The sequence below is a fragment of the Apteryx rowi genome, unplaced genomic scaffold (assembly GCF_003343035.1).
Source record: "Apteryx rowi isolate R43461 unplaced genomic scaffold, aptRow1 scaffold_62, whole genome shotgun sequence".
Taxonomy (NCBI): Eukaryota; Metazoa; Chordata; class Aves; order Apterygiformes; family Apterygidae; genus Apteryx; species Apteryx rowi.
This window is the reverse complement of record NW_020450894.1, coordinates 2,746,331-2,767,719: the sequence shown is the minus strand read 5'-3', so window position 1 is coordinate 2,767,719 and position 21,389 is coordinate 2,746,331. Positions and strand designations below refer to the sequence as shown.

The window sequence follows — 21,389 nt, the reverse complement described above, 5'->3', positions numbered from 1 at the left end:
TTTAGATTCAAATAAAGGACAGCATCAAACCACAGTTTCAAGAGAAAAAATCATAAAAATAACCACACAGGCTTGCTAGAGAAAAAGACCAAATTCTCACTTACAGGGAGTCCCTTCATACCTCTTTGGAAGGATAAAAAAGCTTTCAAGCAGATGTAAATCACACTCAAGCTGCCTTTAAGGCCCCATTTGCACTGTCAGACTAGTTTAAAGGCACTTTGATGACAACTAGAGTCCACCCTGAATTGTTTATGTGGTGCTGGTGCTGAGTTGAGAGTGCAGTTGGTAGTTCAGGAATGGAAGTCTTCAGTCCCTGATGGTGAAAGGGTGTTCTCCCTTCCTGCAAGACCATTTCAGTCAGCTTGCAAAGGAAGGGATGACCATAAGGAAAAAGGACTTCCATTGTAAATGGTCCAAAAAACCTAAAGAACAGTTGCAGATAGACTAAGTACCATCTGGCAGACATCATCTTTTTTTTTTCTTTCTCCTTTCCTTCCACAATTTTTATTTTTAAGCCAAGACAGGAACAATTAATGTCATTTTCAGTGATGTGGTGGAAGAAAATGTCATTGATCAAGTGAGAACACAAGACAGGCAGGACTTTAGCTGACTAATCCGGGCACTTTATCAGAGTGGCACTACTTTGGCAGGAAGAGATTTCTAGCTAGAATAATTAAGTGATGTCATATTTTTTTAATTTAAAAATGAAGAAAAGTAGAAAGCCAAGAACATCATGGGCCATAGTGTTCCTCCCCCTTCCCTAACTTGGTGTACAATTACTATTACAAGCACTCCTACTGCTCTCCTCTCAGGTTTTTGCCACTGCAAGACTGACTGCAGTGGGTTTGCCTGGCAATTTCCACCTAAGTAGCTCTTCCTCAACAGCATTAGGGGTTCACAGTAGGACTAAATAATTTTAAAGTCAGTTCAAGCATTTCTTGCTGGCCAGATTCTTGGGTATATGGAAGGAATCAATTTCTTTTTTCTTTTCTTTTTTTTCTTGTAAATGAATTGCCACTGTAATCTGACCACAAGTAGCAGCACCGCCTCCATCAGAAACAAAGACCAGGAGTGAAGCACACTGCAAGGTTACCAGGGCTTCTGCTTGAAAATAGGTGCCCTGACTCAGGCAACACATTCCCTGTTCTCACTTTCTTCTGAGAGGAAAGAAATAAAAGCAGTGACCATTTGGAAAGAAACAGTTCTGAGTTTTCCTCTACTACTCATTCAAATGCCCACAGCTGCCAGACCTCACCCTCTGAGCTGCTCCATCCCCCTCGGTCTGCTTAGATAGGATGGGAGGTGGGGCGAAGGCATCTTTGAAAGGTTTTGGGCAGAGCAGACCTCCCTCGGACCTAGAGAAGCACTTTGGCAGAACACTCTCTCTTGCTGCAACTACCACAGCTCTGCATCGATCCCAGCCTCTGCTGAGCTGAGAAGTGAATGAACAAACTCAGGGCAGATCCCTAAGCAACTGTTGATTCAGCTGACCATAGACATACTTTCAAAACACTATCTAGGAGGGCTTTCTTCCCAAAGTGGCTAATTAATCAAAATAAAAACCTGCAGTCAGGAGGCCCCCCCCCCCGCTGCACTGTCTTTGATTTGTTTCCGAGAAAGCATTCCATGACATCTTAATTTGTTGCTAGGTGAATGGCTGCAACATCACCCTGAAGAATACAGCTTCTCTGTTGGAGCTATGTGAAACCATCAATTTCTCTTCTGAAAGAATCTGGCATACAAAACAGATGTGCCTCTTTTTTTTCTTTGACAGTTCTACCAACACTGAGAGGTTTGGGTTCATTTGTACTTCCCTGTTCTTCCTTCTGTTCAGGATAGCAGGATACTTAAAGACAGAGAACAACTGCTGAGGAGAATGTCCCTTTGCAGACTATGACTGGAAAGTCTAGCGGTTAGTGACTCCAGAAAGAATAAAGGAGATTGACAGAGTGAAATCCATGTTCCCACAGGCTGCTGGGGACAACAGGAAATCCCCACTTATTGGAGGTCCCAGGAAGAGTTCTTAGCTCTTGAGCTCTTTTCTGGGGCTCCTACAGCCATTGCCTTCCTTTCATAGGTTCAGACCCACTCTTTTTAACAGGACAAACAGCACTGGAAGAACACACCATGGTGCACAGCAAATCCTGACTCCAGTGGAGGAACAGACTCTGCATAGCAAAGCATTTTGCTGTCTTGGGTAGAACCGCCACTGCCTTCCATGCACACACTTTATCGCTCCTTTCCTTGTAAATTATACAGCAGCTCTCTCCATCCAGGGGGACATTTAGAAATAGAATGCCTTCCTGTACTTCCTGCCCCAAGCTTCCAGTTTGAACCCAGGCCAAGCTGTCCCTGTGGACAGGAGAGCTGGCACCAGGACAATTGTTCCTTCCTTCCTCTGAGGGGGAGAGCAACTGGTGTGACAGAGAAAAGAGACCCAAGAACAGGCCAACAAGCTGTGGCATCTTTGCTTTCCAGAGCTGATGCCCACAATATTATTGGTAAGAGCAGTGGGTGCTGTCTGGACCAGGGCTGCTGGCTCAAACATCTGACTGGGGGGTCAGGGTCAGGGTAGATAAGGACAGCCCCTATTCCCAGAACACCGGCAGCAGCCCTGTTTTGGCACCCAGAGCCTGCCTGCTGCTGGTGGTCTGCAGAAACAGCCTCTAGACAGGGAATACTCTTTTGCATTATTGCTTCAATCCTGCCTGAAAACCTCCCAGCAGACACAGGCTCCACTTTGGCTCAGAAGGAGAAGAAACCTGAAGAGCCTGGCAATGAAGAGTCTTTTTCTTGTGAAAGAAGTGCAAAGAGAGTACACCTGCCGCGGGAGGCTGAATCACTGTTGTGAGCCACTGTTGTGTCTGTTCTAATACAAGAAAACACAAATTCTGTCCTTCCCTTCCAATAATACAGAAAGGCAACAACTCAGTCTCCAAAAAAGCAAGTTCTGGACTCACAGGACCAAACCTGCACATCAGTCAGGCACTCCTTTATCTTCTGCCTGTTTTCACAGTAAATCTTTTACCCTTTCCATTACTCTGAGCACCTGTCTCCAGACTCCTCTCCAAGTCAGCAAAGCTTTCCTCCCTTCAGCTTCCCTCCCAACTCTCATTGCGAACCAGTCAGTTTTTCAAACCTAGTTAACCTGCAGACACCACTGGCAACATCTTCAACAGCTTCTTCCCAGACCTCAGTATCACAAAGTGAAAGTCCCGATATGCTCTTCAATACCTCAGCTCCTCTCACTATAGCCCAGAAAAACCTGTCTTCCAAGGAAAGCTTTGGGAAACATCTGCAGAATTTTGAGAGATGGAAATGAAAGAAACCATATTGCCTATTGCCAGGCACTGTCTGCTGGTGGTGGTGCAGGCACCTATAATACTCCCTGGCTCATGTCTCAACAGTACCAGCACCATCCTAAACATGCAGACTCTAGAGTTCCATTCAGTTGCCTTCACACAGGCATCTAGCACCTATTTAGTGGCACTAGCTTATCTTTTCTGGCCTCTAGACACCACTCCAGAAGGTACAAGTCTCCCACTAGTTCTGTATCGCATCTACTAACCTTGAGTACATAGCTTGGTTATCCTAAAATGGCACTAGATGACTGCATGTGCAACTGGATAAAGCCCAGCTGTCTTCCAGACCAAAGAAGCAACTGGGAAGGCCTAGGCACATAGATGTATCTTGCAGCTCTTTCAATCATCTGTTATTAGAAAATTCTTCTAATAAATGCTAACTTGAATGTCACCATTTAAAACCTCTGACACTTCTAAAGCACTCCTGCCTCAGCACAAACCCCTCCTAATGGTAGGATTTCCAGACTGGATGATACTTAACACCATCCCCTGCCAGAATCTGAAAGATCTTTGAGTGTCCCCACTTGCCTTTCCAAGTATGCCGTCTATCTTCATCCTTTGTATCCTATTATTACATTGCACTAACCATCTCCAAAATTTATCCTTTCATTATAATTTATCTCGTCTTAATTTCTCACTTATGCCCTACTCCCTCATGAATTTGGAATCCCCTGCAGAAAAAAGAGATCGAGTATAATCATAATCATAACAGAGTTTGCTAGAAATATGCCTATGCAGTAAAGACCATATTTGCCAGAAGAAAATTCAAAAAGCTCAGTTTTAGGGTTTATAGAGAAACAAGAAGAGCAAGACAACAAAGACAAAGATTTGGGACTTCTTGTCCCCAGGTCAGAATGAGACTCAGACGGGTAGGGACTAAGCACTGGGATTGACTGCTGCTTGAGGTGGACTAATAGAGCCAACTAAAACCTTGAGCAGTCCCTCCAAAGACACGGTTCATCTATTTAAAGTTAGGCAGACATGTACTGAGCTGCATCAGCTCCAGGTTGCCATTAAGTAAATAACAGGGTGATGGCCTCATGCCTTTAATTTCACATTACAATATTTTGCTGTCATTATTTCAGAAGAATGAAATGGAAATGGAACTCGTTGCACTGTTTTTTAAAAGCGTTTCCCTCAGTCTCTCAGGCGATGATGAAGAACAGCCAGCTCTCAGTTATACAGGCTAACTGAAGAAAAGGTAAGATAATCCAGATGAAGCAATACCACTGGTAATGTGAAATACAAGAATATTATTTAATGCATTAGCCTTTGAGAATTTGTAGGCAGATTTCTGCAGGGCCACTGTGAACAACAGTGGGCAGGGACAGATCTGCCATGTGTAGAATGTACAGTGCAGTACTGAGAGATGCTGTGTGAAGGAAGGGTTTAGTAAAGCCCAACCATTCACCCAAGGATAGTCAGAGAATGACTGTGTACTGGCCAGGCAATGCATCAGAAGTATGCACCCCCATCACTGTTACCATACCTGATCTGGGAGCAATGGATTTGGCTTCTTTCAATAACCTTTCATATCTGAAGGGTCCAACAGCTTCAGTCCTCCTGAAGATAAGACTTGGATTTTTATAGAGTGAAAATACAGCAGGTGGCATCATTTACTATTAGGGGAGCTGTCAGTCCCCTCACTCGTGACATCCACCACATCTTTTGTGGCTCTGCTGCTTGCCAATTGTTGACACTCAGCTGCTTCCAGAGCCCCAGCACTGTTGCTCTTCAAGGGTGCAGGGCATGTAACTACACCAGGGACCACTTGGCTGAATAGAGGGCCCCTCCATTTCACTCTTCATACCAGTCACCCCAAGTTTCTGTCTAAACTATCATGCTTTGGTTTTCATTTGTCTTGTTCCATTCTATCAGTCGATTAGGGAATTTGGGAGTTAGGATTTTTGCCTGGTTTTGGTTTTGTTTGTTTTTTTATTCAGAAAAAAGGTGGATTTCACTCTTTAAATATATATCTCCTAAATACCTGTACAGAAGACAGACACACAAACCCTCTAAAAAACTTTAAGAGGTTTGTTTTTTTCTTTTGAGGTTTGGGGTTATTTTGGCAGCCACTCTTTCCCTTTCTACGGCAATTAAAATAGTCCCATGTTGTAACTGATAAAGGTGCCCTTAACACGTGTCCACAACAAGGAGCATTGTGTGCTGTGACAATTGTTCATTAGATGTTCAGTCACAGACAGATGGTGCTTTATCCCCACCTTCTCTCAAGACAGCATAATGTATTGTCCTGTCAGGGATTAATGGAAGTGTCAATCGCATTAGATGCTAGATTCTGGTAGCAATTCTGTTACTGCGCTACAGATGCTGCAGCTACTGCTTGCAGCTAATGCCAGAAGGATGCATTGCACACAGAGGGGAAGCAGGACATTCAGAAACCAAAGTGAGGAGCACAATACAAGAACCTATGCTTCTCAGTGTATAAGCTCAATAGTGATAGACTGTTCTTACTTTTTTGTAACCAAAAGGTCATGGTCAAGGGGAAAAAGACATTTGAAAAGGGAGACAAGGATGATGGGCAAGAAGAGGAGCAAAGAGAAACAGTAGGGGGAAGAAAAGAGATCTGAAGATTAAAGAGGAAGGAGGAAAAAAAAAAAAGGACTAGGGGCACACAGAGAGAGAGTCCTATCTCTGTAATGCCCAAAACATCACAGTGTCAGAAAATCAGCACTATAAGGGTGCCACATTATAGGGAAGAGCAGCTGAAACAAGGTCAGAGTGTGATGCCTGTGAGGGTAGGTTATTCTACCCTCAGAGGGTCTTGCCCCATCATACACCCCAAAGCAAGGTCTACATAAAAATTATGGCAATTCAGAGAGAAGGTTTCAGCTCTCCCATCATGTGTTTAGAGAAGAAACTTCAGACCTAAGACTAATTCAGGATGCTTCCACACTTATGCATAAAGCGGGCTGAAAAGCACCTAGGCTCAAAACACATCTTGTGTTATAACACTTCTGTCATGCTTTCCTTTCAGTAGTGTGCTCATTTACCATGGCCTGCAAGTGCCATAAGAGGAGAGAGGAAATCCAAGGTACTGGGCTTCTCTTTCTAAAAAGTCACTGGGATATGGGAAGCTTTTTGTGTTTGAGAGAAACTCCTAAATATTTACATTTATTCAATGGATGACAAATCTAACTAGATATTGCATGGTCCTGAAACACAAACCTTGTAACAACTAGCACTGCTGAGTCACTAACTTGTCAAGGGGGCATGGGCCTTTAACCCTGCATTTCAGAGGAGGTTTCTTATGGGAGAAAGGGAAGAGAGGAAAGGGTGAAGCTATCCAGAGATGTTTATCAAACCTGAAAAGTCGGATCCCAGCAACAGATGGTAGATGGCAAACAGGAAGACTTTGTGAAAGAATAAAACCGTATAAAAATAGTGGAGAGAAGGAATGCATTACGACAGCAGGAAATACTAAAGTTTAAAAGATCCACAAAGAAATACACTTTACACTGTCTGTTGCTCTGTTAATAGATAAAAATGGAGCAACAGAATAAACGCAAGGCAAACAAGAAAGCGAGACCAGTCTATCACTAATGAGCTTATGCACTGAGAAGCAGCTTGAGTCCAGGTCTTAAAATAGTATATTAAAACATAATACTTTCACATTTATACTGAGGGTTTGGGAAATGAGGAACAGTGTTAACATCTCATAAGTCTCTCTACTTTATATTAGCCAACTGCAGTCATAGTAAAAAGCAGAACTATTAAACAAGAACACCACCTTTGGTTCACAAAGTCCATGAGCTGCAAATCACTGGAAGCAGATGGTGTGTACTAGGAAAGTCAAACTGAAGGCTTGCCCCATTCTCTTGTTCTTATTTGTCAGGGGATCCAGTTACTACTAGACAGTACGAATGGACCAGATGGACTAGAGAGATTTTTGGTCTGACCAGTATGTCCATTTTTATAACTTTCTTTACTAAGAAATGACATGTCAAGGAGATGGAAGAGAATGTATTAATGACAGTACGTTTGACAGACACTTTTCTGGGCTAAAAAAATTTTTGCTAGAGCCAAGGACAATGTAGATTGATACCTAACTACTCACCCCATGCTCCAATCAAACCTACATACTTCAGTCATACTCTGCAACATCTCTTGTTGCTGAAATTTTCCATCCCACCAAACCTCAGTTATTATTTTTCATTGCTCACTTATGTAGTTCTCCATACACTTCCAGGCTCAGATCCCCTTTACATCTTCATTTGCAATATTCCTTACTGTTCTAAATCTGGACCTTTCTTGAATATTTATTGCATTGTCTGGAAATTTTGCTGATTGTGTAACTGCTTACAGATTGGATGGCAGAGGAAAATGGATATTTCTTTCTTTTGTTGCCCAAAATAATATTCAAGTTACAGAGCTACATCATGAACCTTCCAATATAAGTTTTAGTCTCCCTTTTTTTCCATTTCTTATGCAACTCTGCCAGTGCAATTCTCTCCGGATTTGCATATGTCTCTGGATTTCAGTACCAACGCAACCATATTTTTAATGTTAAAAAGGATCATAGCACCCAGCACTAAGCAACTAAGTTGGCCAGGATGTTAACCAGCTAGTCACTGTAGACTCCTCCTGTAGTCCATAGGGAAAGATCAGATCCTTCAGTCTGCTTCAGACTTAACCTGCAATTCTCTAGCTACTCAAGCCATGAGAATCTTATATGCAGAAGTTACTAGTTGTGCTAAATTCCAGACCATACAAACTGATATTTTTGGTAGCCCAAGGTAACCTGTGTTCAAGTCTTTAAAGCATAATTGACTCTACTACAAAGATGATGTCCCATATGAGTCATAAGAGATTAACTCATCTTCACTAAAACCATATATTGTCCTTTAAGCCTGCACACGTCCTTCGACAGGTGAGGTGCTATGCGTTGCCTAAATAAATTGCAAACACTTGCAATGGTTCAGCTTGCTTGAGCAAGATTCATTTTACAAGCATCTCAACACAGACTTAACTTCTGCCAGCTCCAACAAAATGAACAAACACTTGATGTCTGGGGACAAACAATATTTGAGCAACATCAAAGTTTCATTTTTTTAAAGTCAATCTTCTCCACCACAGGTGTATTCAAACTCAGCTTCCTAGCTAGTCTTTTGTCTTGTTTTTAATCTGCCAGTAATATCTATAAAACAGAACTTACCTTGATCTTCTGAAGAGACCGGTGACCTGGAATAAAACAACAAAGTCTAGTCAATCTCTTGTATGAAAAGGCCACAAATAATGTTCATTGTCACTGTGGGGAATAGGATATGGAAGAATTGATAGGTTTTAGTCTTGGGCTTACTTAGAAGGGAGGACTAGGAGGCAGCTAAGAAGAAAAAAGGAGAAAAGGGCAGAGACCTGCACTAACAGTTGGTCCTGCAGACCAGAGCAGCTGTATGGAATCACATCCAAAAAGCAACTGGCTGTGGTCACACTATTAAGCACTCATGCCAAGAATTTCTCTAGGTACTTGGCAAAGACCTTATTTACTACTGTTACTGCTGAAAATAGCTGAGGGCTAATGGTAACTGGTGAGAAAGTGCTGATCCTCCAGACATCATTGCAGGGACGGAAGTGTGCACTAGGAGGAAACCTCACCGCTAGAGTTGATGAAGGAAATAAAAGCTTCAGAGGAACTCACAGTCATTAGGGAGACTATTTTTCTTACCATGAGTCAGTGTGGTGGATAGCATAAAACACTAGCCCTAATTATTAGAAGTTGGTGCCATTTTCACAAAATCAACATAAACAGACAAAAACAAACAAAAGGTCCAGACAGACAAAACTACAGAAGAAAACAACAGCAGCAGCACAAGAATGACAGGATACACTATCATGGTATGATACACACACACAGTGGCTTAAATCTCTGATAATACTCCAAGAGAGTGAGGGGTTATAAAACATGAGGGACCTGTCAGGGCCCCTGCTAATGAACAGAAGGGTGCCACTGAATTCAGCGGATCTGTCTCACAGCTCCCATAACTATAGATTATACTCCTCATCATTTTGCTCAGCACCCACAACAGAGGAACATAAAGAAATGTAAAGTATTGGCCCATCATTTTTCTTTTTGCTGCAGCAGCTTGGCTCAGCATAACTGGGGCCCAAATTTGGGATGTGCTTGGTTATTCCAATTCAGACTGACACCACACAGTGGATAGGACCATTGCCTCAGCACTTCCCCACGATGACTTTCAACTGCATATACAGCCTTCCCCCTAAGGTAACAAAGAGTTTGCTCCTGCAATGAGTGGTATAACTCCTGCTTTCCTTCCAAGGTATATTTAATTTTATACTAAAGTACAAAAGTAACAGATTAGCAAAGATTTAAAAATGTTAATGTTGCCAGCAAAGTGTTCAAAGCTGGCATCAGAAAAGCAGCCAGAGAACAGGGAAGGGAATAGAAAGCACACAAGGAACAAAGGGGAGTGTATGTACATTTGATGGAGTCAGCAGAGAAGATGGGGGTGGCAAAGGGTTAAAAACCCTGGATTTAGAGGAATAAAGGAACAGAGGAAGCAGTCATGATCTCATTCCATAACAGGGGTCTGAAGATGAAGGTTTAGGGATTATAGGGCATCAGAAGCAGATATGCAAATATGTAGACACAAACAGGAAAGATGGAAAGAAAGGAAGGAAACTTCCCTAATGAGGTATGCAAATTTTTATTTTTAAAAGAGAGAGATTTGCAAAGAAAGAGAGGAAAGAGTTACAGCACTGCTGGAGCAATGGTCACAGTGAAAGGAAAAATGTGATTGCCTGATTAAGATTCTGACTGTGCTAGAAGCCAATGTATCTGTATGGGTCAGAATTAATTAATCCTCTACTCCCATTAAATCCTCTGATTGTGGCTGAACATCCTAGGCTTTTACCCCACTCTGCTGCCAGACAGGCCAGCTATGTCCTTCCACTTCAGCCATGTCCATCAAAATACGACAGGAACACAGTTAATCCAGAGGATTAGCAAACATCACAAGGGGTTGGTCCCACTGCTTTGGCCAGTTACAGGCCTTCCTCCCACATATCCCCAGCAGAAGCTCTTCTAAAGGTCAAAACTCAACACATAACATTTCTTACAAGGTTAAACAATGCAGGATGGGATATATCAAGTGGTGTAATTTTTCAGGTTCTTAAAAATAATTTTACACCTGAACTCATGCCAGATTCCTTAACTCACATATCCTGACCATCTACCCATTGCTAATGCAGTATTCTACACCATCAGTAGCATTTACTCCTTTGGTTTCTTTCTTAATCACACAGTTTCATCACCTTTCAGGTCTTTATTTGGAACAATAATATAAAACAGTACAGATTATCCTATAACTTGGCTCTTCATTATGTCCAGTAACATAGAGGTCATTAGCCCCTTAAAACATCAACAACAAGAGATACTATTACAATACCACTACCTTCTCAAATAGAACATTAAAGTGAGGGGTAAAGAATATATTTGTGCACATTTTAATATGCACATATTTCAAAATCACATTTTTGAAATATTAATGCCATATATGTAGCTTTGTTGCATGCTTTGAAGTTAATGAATGAACAGTAACAAATCTAATAGGTATTACTGTTCCTCCTAGCAGCGTTTTCATTTGAAAGGCTTCATCGAGCATCTTTTGGAATTCTGTAGCCTAGTTTCCTGAAGAAATAAGGTTTATATAATCACAGCACCTTGGTGTGTATGTATGCATCTGTCTGCCTCACCCTAATAAAGTTTGAGCCTGTTGGCTGATTTCACCCATCGTTAGCAAAGCGGGGGAGACCCAATTACTGCTTTCACAAGGAAAAGCAATAGCATAAACTCAAACTTTCCAAGACAGCTGAGAAGCCACAAAGAGGGGTTTTGAATATCTCAGGCACAGGAAAGCCTCAGTGAGAGCTTCCATCATTTGAGATACCAAAGGATCAACCACAATAAACTTGGCCTCCTTTATTCCACTACTTACCAAAAGAGTATTTTGCCAAAGAGTGAAGAAGACTTTCTGCCTTCTCCTATGATTTCAGGCCATACATTTTATCAGGGGAAAGGATTTTCCAAACCATTCAACACTGGCCTAACTACACCAATGGGAGTCTTGCTAGTAACTATAAAATAAGGAAGTGAAGCTGCTGAGCCCTTTTAAAGTCTACACTAATAGTGTTGGACATTTTATGCCTTCTCTGGTCTACCCTATGCTTATGACAGGTTCCAGGGGAGGAAAAATAAAGTCTAATGATCTGCTCTAAACTATGTATACTCATTCCACAGCCCCAGGGGGCTTTTCTGACAGGAAAAAAATCAGGTGGATGTTCGTATTTCTGGTCACACATCTCTCTCGCTGTTCTGTAAGGAGTGTGAAGGAAATACTATGGCAGCACTGGTCACCAAAGGGGTGTCCCAAGCAGGGTGGATTCTCAGCTGTTAACATCCACTGAGTAAACATCTAGCTAGCTCTTGTCAGCTGCACTCTGAGCATGAGACTAGCTCTGTGTTTTACTGTCATAAAGAAGCAAGTTATCATCATTCTCACAACCTCTATGTATTTAAAAAAAGTAAAAAGTGGTAGTCAGAGATACTTCAGAAGAACTAATATGCTTCCAAGATCTGTGGCAAAATGATCTCATGAAGAGGTTTTCATTTGTAAAATAAAAAAAAAAAAGAAGAAAACAAAAAGGTTCAGGCACCGCAATATCCTATTCTTGGCCATTTCAGAACTGAATCGGTTATTTCTCATTTCAGCTGTTACTTATTTGTGCTCTTATCTTGGTGAAAAATTAACTTGTAGAAAGAAAGGCTCATCCCCGTCCCCTCCCCCCCACCACCTTCTCCCACCCCTTCCAGAAAAAGAAGGCAAACAGAAAACAGGCCAGACAAAGTCCATGACTGCCTATGTTTTCAGAATCATAAGCTTAAATTAGCTCTTCTACCAACAATGCTCTTTCCCATGCATAAGTGTGAAAAGGAAGCCCTATTCCAACTCAGCCCTTGTTGAACTCCTGCTCCATTGTATGGAGGTGCCACCCAGAGCAGTAGTATAGGCTAGGCAGAAGACAGGATAGCCAGCACTTGAAGACAGAAATAAGACTGACCCGGCCAAGAGGCTTCAGATTTTCTGCTATTTCCCAACTCTTCTCTGCAGCACCAGCACTGTGAAAGTTGGCCCTAGGCTTCTGCTACCGGCTACCCAAAACCAGATAAAAGCTAGTGAATACTAGGAGAATCTGAGTCACTACCCAACCGCATGAGAAACTTTGCTGATGCCCATAAGTTAAGTGAAACTGCCCAAATATCACATAATGCATGTTATGGGAATTCAAACGAGCCATCACATACCAAAACCTTTAAGAGGATAAGTAAGATACAAGGAAGTTGCACCTTTACAGGGCAGAAGTAATGAGAGATTCACATTGTAATGAAAGGGCCACTGCCTTGTGAAAGATGCCATGCCAAAAGGTGTTAAACTGACTTTTTCCCTGCTCTGATTTGACACACACTTCATGAAGAGCTATTACTGTAGCAACTAGTTAAGGAGAAGACAAATACTATTACCAGGATAGGGAAGAGGATCAAAAGGGAGAAGGGGAAAGCATGTTATCCCCTTTGTTTTCTCTCCACACTGCTTGCATCCCTCTTTTTGCTAGAGGTCCTGCAGGAGCATTCTCCTTCTATTGCAGAGTGATATGTTCTCTGCAAAAGGGATAACAGCACTTGCAAGCCTCAGTCTACAAGGGGAAGCTGCACATTGCTTGCTCAACAATTTCTTCTGCAAGCAAAGCAGTACTTTTTGCGCATACACAGGATGCACAAAGATCTCCCAGCAAACGAGGTACAAATATTTAGCAATGCATAAAACGGCTTGAAGAATAATGCAAAAATTTCCTAATCATCTGCTCATTAGATGCTTCCAGGAAACTGGAAGACTTATGAAACTGAAGGCGTGAGACATGCCCACCTAAAACAGTACATCAGAGTTAACGGTATGATCCAAAGCTAATTGGAATTTTTCCACTCACTCTTACAGGCTTTGGATCAATCTCTGGAAAAAATCTAATCCTCAACATAGCCAAGACACCCTTCAGTATCATACAAGCCTTCCCCAAACAGCCAAACACTCGCAGCTGTTTCCAAGGGCACTCTCCAATGTGCAAGCACAAGATTTATTCAGCACTGGAGGGGTGGAAGAGGGAATATTCATTTGTAAGGAGGGAAAGGACTGTCACAATTTAGAACCTAGTCAACTGGGGCTTAAGAAGCTAGAGAAACGCAGCCAGCCTCCAGCAGATGAATTCTAACAAAATTTCAGCAAATGGGTACATTATTCATAAAGACAAAAGCCTCTGGAGAAACAAACACGGAGCTGATGTAAAGCAGCTATTTTAATCAATAAACCTGTAGCTGAAACCATCTGCACCAGGCCTATTTAAAACCAGCCATTTACAATTTAATGGCCGAATAACAATCTGTGTGCAGCAATTCTGCTGGGTTTTATGACCATTTCCTCTTTTCTCTGCTTCAGCAATGTAATTCTGTAGACTTTCTAACTCACTCTGACAATAGCTACCTGTGACCAGGGGAGGGGAAGAGTTTTTAGGTTAAATTCATTCCTTCTCATTTTATGTGTACATCTCTTCGTACCTGTAAGTGGCAACTCCATTGGGATTTATTCACATATTCTCTGACTGTAATCAAATAAAAGTTTTAGCACATTAAGTATCTTTAAAATACAGGTGAGGATACCCCCTCATTCAGCACTCTGCACCAGCCCCTCTGGGCCTGGTGAGTCCCCTGCAACCCCAGATGCAGATAGTGCCTCCTGCCTTACTGGCAGAAAGGCAGAACGGCTTGCTTTCTTGCTCCCTCAGCATCCTCTACCAGGAGGAGCCCAAAGAGAGCTAAAAATAATGCTCAGCCTGTGTATCGCCATTTCCTACCATGGCACTTGATGGAAGATAAAAGCCTAAGAATTACTGAGAGCTTGCCTATGCTTACACTCTGAACCCAGACATGTCCAATTCAGAGTGACCTTGACAGGCTGGAGAAATGGGCTAGCAGGAAACTTATGAAGTTCAACAAAGGCAATTGCAAAGTCTTGCACCTGAGGAGGAATAACCCCATGCAGCAGGACAGGCGGGGGACCTACCAGCTGAAAAGCAGCTTTGCAATAAAAGTTGTGGGGTGTTAGCAGACTACAAGTTAAATGTCAGCCAGCAGTGTGCCCTTGCGGCAGTGAGGGCGAACTGCATACTGGGCTGTATTAGCAAGAGCATAGCTGTAAGATAGATGGAAGTGATTTTTCCCCTCTATTCACTACTTGTGAGACTGCATCTGAAGTTGTGTGTCCAACTTCAGCCTTCCCAGGAAAAGAAAGACATTGGCAAACTGAAGCAAGTTCTGAGAAGGGCCACAGAGATGGTTAGGGCCCATGACATATGAGAAGAGGTTTAGGGAACAGGGTTTATTCCATAAGAAGGCTCAAGGGAGATCTTATTGGTGTCTAAAACTACCTAATGGGAGGATATAAAGAAGACAGAGCCAGAGTCTTCTTGAAGTAAAGAGGAGGAGGAGGAAGAAGAGGATGAGAAGCAACAGTCCCAAGTTGGAACATCGTAAATTCAGGTTGATTATTAGGAAAAACTTTTTCACCACGTGGATGATCAAACACTGGAACAGGTTGTGCAGACAGATTGTGGAATCTCCATCCTTGGAGATATCCATAACTTAACTGAATAAGGCTATGAAAAATATGATTTAACTGGACCTGTTTCGAGCAGGAGTTTCATTAGATGAGCTTAGAGTTCCTTCCCAACCCAAACTATTCTGTGTTTCTATGAGTCCCTCTACAAGACTTTCTGCTGTAACTATCTCAGCTTTCTTGTAATTCTTTCCTCCCATATATTTCTCAAAGACGATGGTAATACTATCTGAAGAGTAACACACATGGGAAAATGCTGACCAGCAATGTTCCCTGAATCTAAAAAGATCCATCCAAAGCATCTATTATTTTGCAGGAATCCATTCAGAGATGTCCTATTCGTCTGTACCAACAGTTTGGAGAGCCTAATTTTGCTGTCTGCAAAAGGCAAAGACAGGAACCTTTTCTGGCATCTCTCTAGCCCCCTCCCTGTTGCCTAGTCTCTATCTGCACATAAGCCATTGCCACACACCGCTTGCAAGCAGCACAACATGTACGAATCTATCCTGTTGCTTTTTACGCAAACAAGGGCAGCTCCAGTGTATTTCTTGCTGTGTCTCAGACATATCGATGCCCCTTATATTGTTCCGTATCTTTTCCCACTGCTAATTTTTTAGTTCTTACCATTTGCGCTATTTCTCCACCCACTGTAAAAGACTCTGAATGAAGGCTTGGTACACTGTAACACAGTTATACTTGAAGTTGTAGTGACACCCAGAGGAGTTTCCTGGGAATTGCTGCTTAACAGGGGAATAAAAGATTTTCAGGGCAAAACCAGATGTAAAAATAAGTATGTTTAACATTCATTTAAAAACAAAAAAACAAAAAGGTAAAAATAGACAGAAATGTTCTAACATGTTAATCTTGGAAAAAATAAAGGACAAAGAAAGCTGGCTTGTTGGGTTTTTTGGAAAAGAAGGCATTTAAAAATGAGCAGCAGGGTCACTAGAGTAATTCCAGCTTAATACTTGACCCCTCTTTCTCTTATCACCACACTACACCAAAGTACCTCAGAGGAATGTAAGACATTAGGTTTGAAGAGGGCCTGATCCAAGTCTCTTTGAAAAGACATTCTTCCCTTTCAAGATTTGAATTAAATCTTTACGGTACTCACTGACCCACTTGTTGAGTGCCTGACAAATTTGGGAGGCAAAAGGTAAGGGAGAGGCAGTAACTGATGCGACTGTAATCCTAAAAGAATATGAAGTGAGATATAGCCACACCATGCAATATTCAGGTGAAACGACAGACAGTCGTGCCGTTTCAAATGGCTCTTTATTAAAAACTACATAAAAAGACATGGAACAAGAACTAAAAGGCCCAGGTATATGCACTGCCTTAACCTTCTATACGAAAAATGAAAATGTTAGGCATGATCTGGTAGCAAATTCATCTGACTCCTTTTCTTGACAAATGATCTGTGTACCTCTTCCTGGAAAAGATTATTCCAGGGGTCATTTTGCTATGACTGTAACTTTTTATGTAACCTGGAGAAATAAATTATTCTGGTAACTGCAAAGCCATAACAGGCACACTGCTGGCCCATCGGGCATGCTCTGATTCAGAAGTCATATAATCACCAGCTTGGCCCTCAGGCTAGATGGAGGTGAAGTGCATCCGCTTGGTATCCTAAGGCAACTTCCAAATAAACCCAGGCCGGTCTGGGTTTCTGAACAATCTAGAAGCTACCCTAAATGCTGTGTTTGTTACCACAAAGCAAGCCGGCAACTCCTGTTAAATTGCCCTTAGTGGTTTTGGGGGAAGAGAAGCTAAAACACAGGAATACCTCAGAAACAGATTCTTTCAATTATGTTCATACATGACTGGCCTGATTTTCAGAAGTGCCACCAAGTAACCTTCAGTTGCTTAAGTTGTCTGTCATTCAAAAAAAAAAAAATGCAAACACTTTAGTTAATTTGTATAACACACTCAAATAGACCAAGAAATACAGGTCCTTCTATAATCCTAGGCAAAGCAGAATTACTGAGTCCTGCACACTCCTGCTATGGAGTAATTAGTGGAGAATAAAACTTGAAATGGGAGTTTCAGATATGGTTTTGTGCTGCACTTTTAGAGGCCTGGCACAGAAACAAGAATGCAGGAGTCAGGGTTAAACTGGCTCGAAGCCACCTCTGGCTCTCTGATTTCAGCCCTTGGCACAATTTCGCCAAGTCCATCTGTCCCTGACTGCCCATGGTCATCAGCACTGCCAGGAATCTCAGCAAAACTATGTGCTATGTCCCACTCCTCAGGTATTTCCCTCCCACACACCTACCTCTCTGCCAGAACTGCTAAAGGCTCGCTCAGTCTCAGCTACTGATGCAAACTCATGGATTTTACTGCTCCTTTCCCAGCACAGAGGAGCAATAGGCAAGGAGATAAGAGAAAACTTTTCTCCCTCCACCTTTGAACGTTCCTAAGATTTCAGATTTCCCCCTGCAGTCAGGGGACTAGGACATACACGCAGGATGTGGAAGACCTAGGGCAGCTCCCAAAGAGCCACCCATCTCCCTCATGGCAGGCGAGTGCCCAGATTGCCTGCTGCTTGGCAGTGCCAGGGACAGCATTCTTCGCCCACAAAGGAATTGCCAGATGAAACAGAGAACCTCTACCTGACATGAGCACGCTAAATTCAGCCCACTTACAAGCAGTTTCTGTTTCAACAAAGCAACATTTTCCAGTAGAAAACTTCCCTTCTAGTTCAAAGGGTCAAGCGAACATTCATGTCAAAATATTGCTCCCAACCTCATCCAAACACTCTGAACCTCGTGGCTCTAAAATACTAAACTGCAAAGCTCAGATGACCTATTTTCACATGACTATGCTCTCTGCCTTTAGCTTTTCTTGAATGGTATTTTAACACTTGCCTTTCCAGTTTCCAGCCAAAGCAGAAATCAGAGCATGCAGATATCTAAACAATAGAAGGGAACTGGAGAAAGTTAGCACAGGTTTGACTTTTTGGAATGTACCACAGTTAACTCAAACAAAGCAGTACTTATGTGATAGTTTAGAGCAGTTATTTCTATTCTCTTTGCAAGAGAATAAAATCTCTCTGTTCAACCAGAATGTAAAAATATGAATGGGATATGAATAAATATGGCCTGAATGCATAATATGAAATGTCCTAATGTGAAAAGTTGGACGCACTATGTATTTTAATATGTGCATTACATATGTATGAGAGTGAGATGCTATGTTCATACACATGTCCTTAAGCTCTAAAAGCTTATCAGTTTGGCTTTGATAAGGCAGTGTAGTACTGAATGAGAGCACATTAAGAACTGGTCTCTCCTCCACGCAGATGGCAGCTCCTTATGGCAGGGACAGAACACATGGACACAGGCTTGCCTAATCCTGTCCAATGCTTGGAAAATCAGGAGCTGGATTTTTTTTTTCCTTTTTGTCTTGCTCCAACTCTTACATATAGATAACAAATACACACAAACAGAAACATACATATTACCTAAAACTGCAAGGTTCATTTCTTTTCCAGCCTTTAGTGGATTGAAAGCCTAGAGTGCTGGAGAATATTCACCCTATAACTATAATGGCACTTAAACCAATACACACAAGCCCAGAAGAATGCACACTCTCTTTTTGTCAGTCATCCTATATCACCATAGCAAACCCCAGTAGCCTCTCTTCCAGTGCCTTTAAAATCACTGGGAGCCCTAGGTCTGTGGCCTCCACACTGTAAAGCCAAAGACAGGGATGTTCACAATCCACAGTGGCATTGCCAGCCCCACTGTTTCCATTGTCCTTCTCTTGCCTCGTGCAGTTATCACATGCCTGAGGCTTGCAGGGAAGCAGTAGCCACTAAAGATCAAATTATCAAATGTCATTTTCTTTTACCCAAACAGAAAACAATTGTCCAAGAACTGACCATCTTGATATGTTCCCCAACCTTCTTGGCTATGGAGCTGATTTATTTCTCAGCACAGATTCTACTCCTCACTCCAGAGGCTGAAGTAAGCAAGCAGGGATGGAAAAAAAGAAGAAAAGAAGGAAAAAAGAATGAGTTGTAACAAGAAAGGAGAAAAAAGAAAGAACTCTTCTATTTTGGCCTTGGCAATCAGCCAGTCAAAGAGGGAGGAAGATTTATACCTATTATGGTAAACAACTTAAAGAAAACAGATGTACCCAACTATCTGTACTCTGTTAACACCAATTTCATCCTTTAAACACATTGCAGCAAAAAATTTATACTCCACTTTGAAAACTCATTTTCTTCCCCTTATATAACCAGAAAAATTCAAAAGGCATTTTCAAGCTAAACAGCAGCAAACTTTCTACACCACAGTATGTAGGTCCCTTTGTCAAGCACATATACTCTGTTGCTTGAAATCACCCCAAGGAGAAGCAAAGAGTTGGACTGCTTGCATTTCACTTTTGAAGAGTGGGATGCCAATCAACAAGCAAGATCTCTCTACAGAAGCCAGTTTGTAGTCTCATGGTGTGTAGGAGTGTTTTGCATGTCACTGTCTGCCAAAGCAATTTGTCAGCAGGGTGAATTTCCTCAGCTGCTCATCAGGTGTTGAGATGCTACAAAAATCATTAAGAGTCTTCATTCTGAGGGTTGGGAGAGGTGGGTGGGAAAAGAGGAAGCTAGAATCCCATCCTATCCACTCCAGGGATCTACATTTTGAATAATAAAATTATTTGGTAATAAGTACTGATGAGAAGAAAACATCCTACAGGATGCAGTACAGGATGTACTCTATTTCCATCACATACTGAATGGGCAGAAACACAAACCCACCTCATCAGATGTGCCTATTGTTGTTAAAACTCCTTAGCAATTGAGCATCTCAACAGCAAAGGGCTGAAGACTTAATTCTGGAAGAAAACAAACACTATTTGCATTGCACTCACATGCACAAATTAGGCCGTACATATGCAAATCAAAACCTAATTCTAATTTCTTCCTTTTCTAACTAGATTTAACAAGAGCAAAGCACAGGACTTTGTCTTAAAGCTCAGTATCACTGGAAACAGGTTGTCAGGATGATGGGTTTAGGTTCTGCATGTGCCAAGTTCTAAAGACTGCTGCAGAATTTTTAATAAATCAAAAACATGAATTTTCTACACAGTAGTTTTCTGTAGGTATGGTCAGACTTCAGCAGTGGTGACATCAAAACCCTACTAATTAACAGAGGAGCAGGTGATTAAGTAAGGTTTTCCACGGATCCAATCACTTGAAAGAGACAGCAGAAGCTGCTAGAAGTTCATATTAAACAATTTGCAGAATCACCTTATTCTCACTGTTTGCAGATGTCTCTCAGGTCTGGCAGGTGTAATCACTATATAGTCACAACACAGTCCCTGACATAAAAGGGAATTTACATGGTAGCATTTTCCCTAGTCCTGTTTCTGTAGTCTCTGCCATCAGGGCAAAATGTCAGGATTTTTCTGTGCTCAGAATGGTCCCTGAGACAGTAATGACATGGCTGAAGTAATGCAGAGCCCCTCTGGATTCTGAGTTCAGACCAGCTCTTCTCATGTTTATCCTCACAGACACAGTGGCTGGGTTTGTGTGTACGGGATATATTCAGGATATACCAAAAGTGCATCTCATGTATGCTCAAATAGTCCGTAGTCATTTTGCTCCATTTCATGCTAGATAACAGAATCAAATTTCCAAGTTAGAAATCTGAAGGGATTTAATGAAAAAGAAAAAAAATACAATGGGTGATGGTCTGCTTAGGGCCAGTCTTGAAAAGATATTTTGGTGCCAACATTCTTCCCCATCCCCTGTGATTTTAACATTGTTTTTCTCTCTAAACTGTGTTCATTTTTCAGCAGTTCATCACACAGAGTGTATTTATTATTCCAACATGTCCTGGAATTCCTTCTCCTGGCCAAGACAGCAGTGAACACCACTAGAACTAGAAACATTGGGGGAAAGCGGACATGTATTAAATGACAGTTTGGGAGAGGCTCAAGACTAACCTGTGAATGCAAATTTCCCCAAGTGTAAGTCTTTTTTCTAGCTTCATGACAAATCATTTGAACAGACCCATATTTATCCCATATATACAACTGGACTTGGGGTTGCTACACAAGCAGCACCAAAAGCAAAAGGAATATATCTTTAAAAAAAAAGTTGTAAAAACTGGACACTAAAATTAGCTTCCAGATAGTAGCAGTTATTAGCAGCAGCAGCTGTCCTTAAAGAAACTTTTGAAATCCCACAGGCTGCAAAACAGCACAGGGCACAGAGTGACATTTTTCTTTGTTGTAAATCTGGAAAGAGAATGAATTACACTGGAAGGTATTTCTATTCACAGTGCTACAGTCTCCAGATTGTTCTTATATTCAATGAATGTAC

At 41.8% G+C, this 21,389-nt stretch overlaps 1 protein-coding gene across 3 annotated transcripts in view; it reads right to left on the bottom strand.

Moving 5' to 3' along the window:
* DGKI (diacylglycerol kinase iota) overlaps positions 1 to 21,389 on the bottom strand; it is a 115,958-nt gene that overhangs the window by 21,065 nt on the left and 73,504 nt on the right. For all 3 annotated transcript variants that reach the window (XM_026083890.1, XM_026083891.1, XM_026083889.1), the window contains one exon: positions 8,536 to 8,561. In XM_026083890.1, the coding sequence (XP_025939675.1) occupies positions 8,536 to 8,561 (26 nt within the window). The remainder of the gene's footprint in view (positions 1 to 8,535; positions 8,562 to 21,389) is intronic.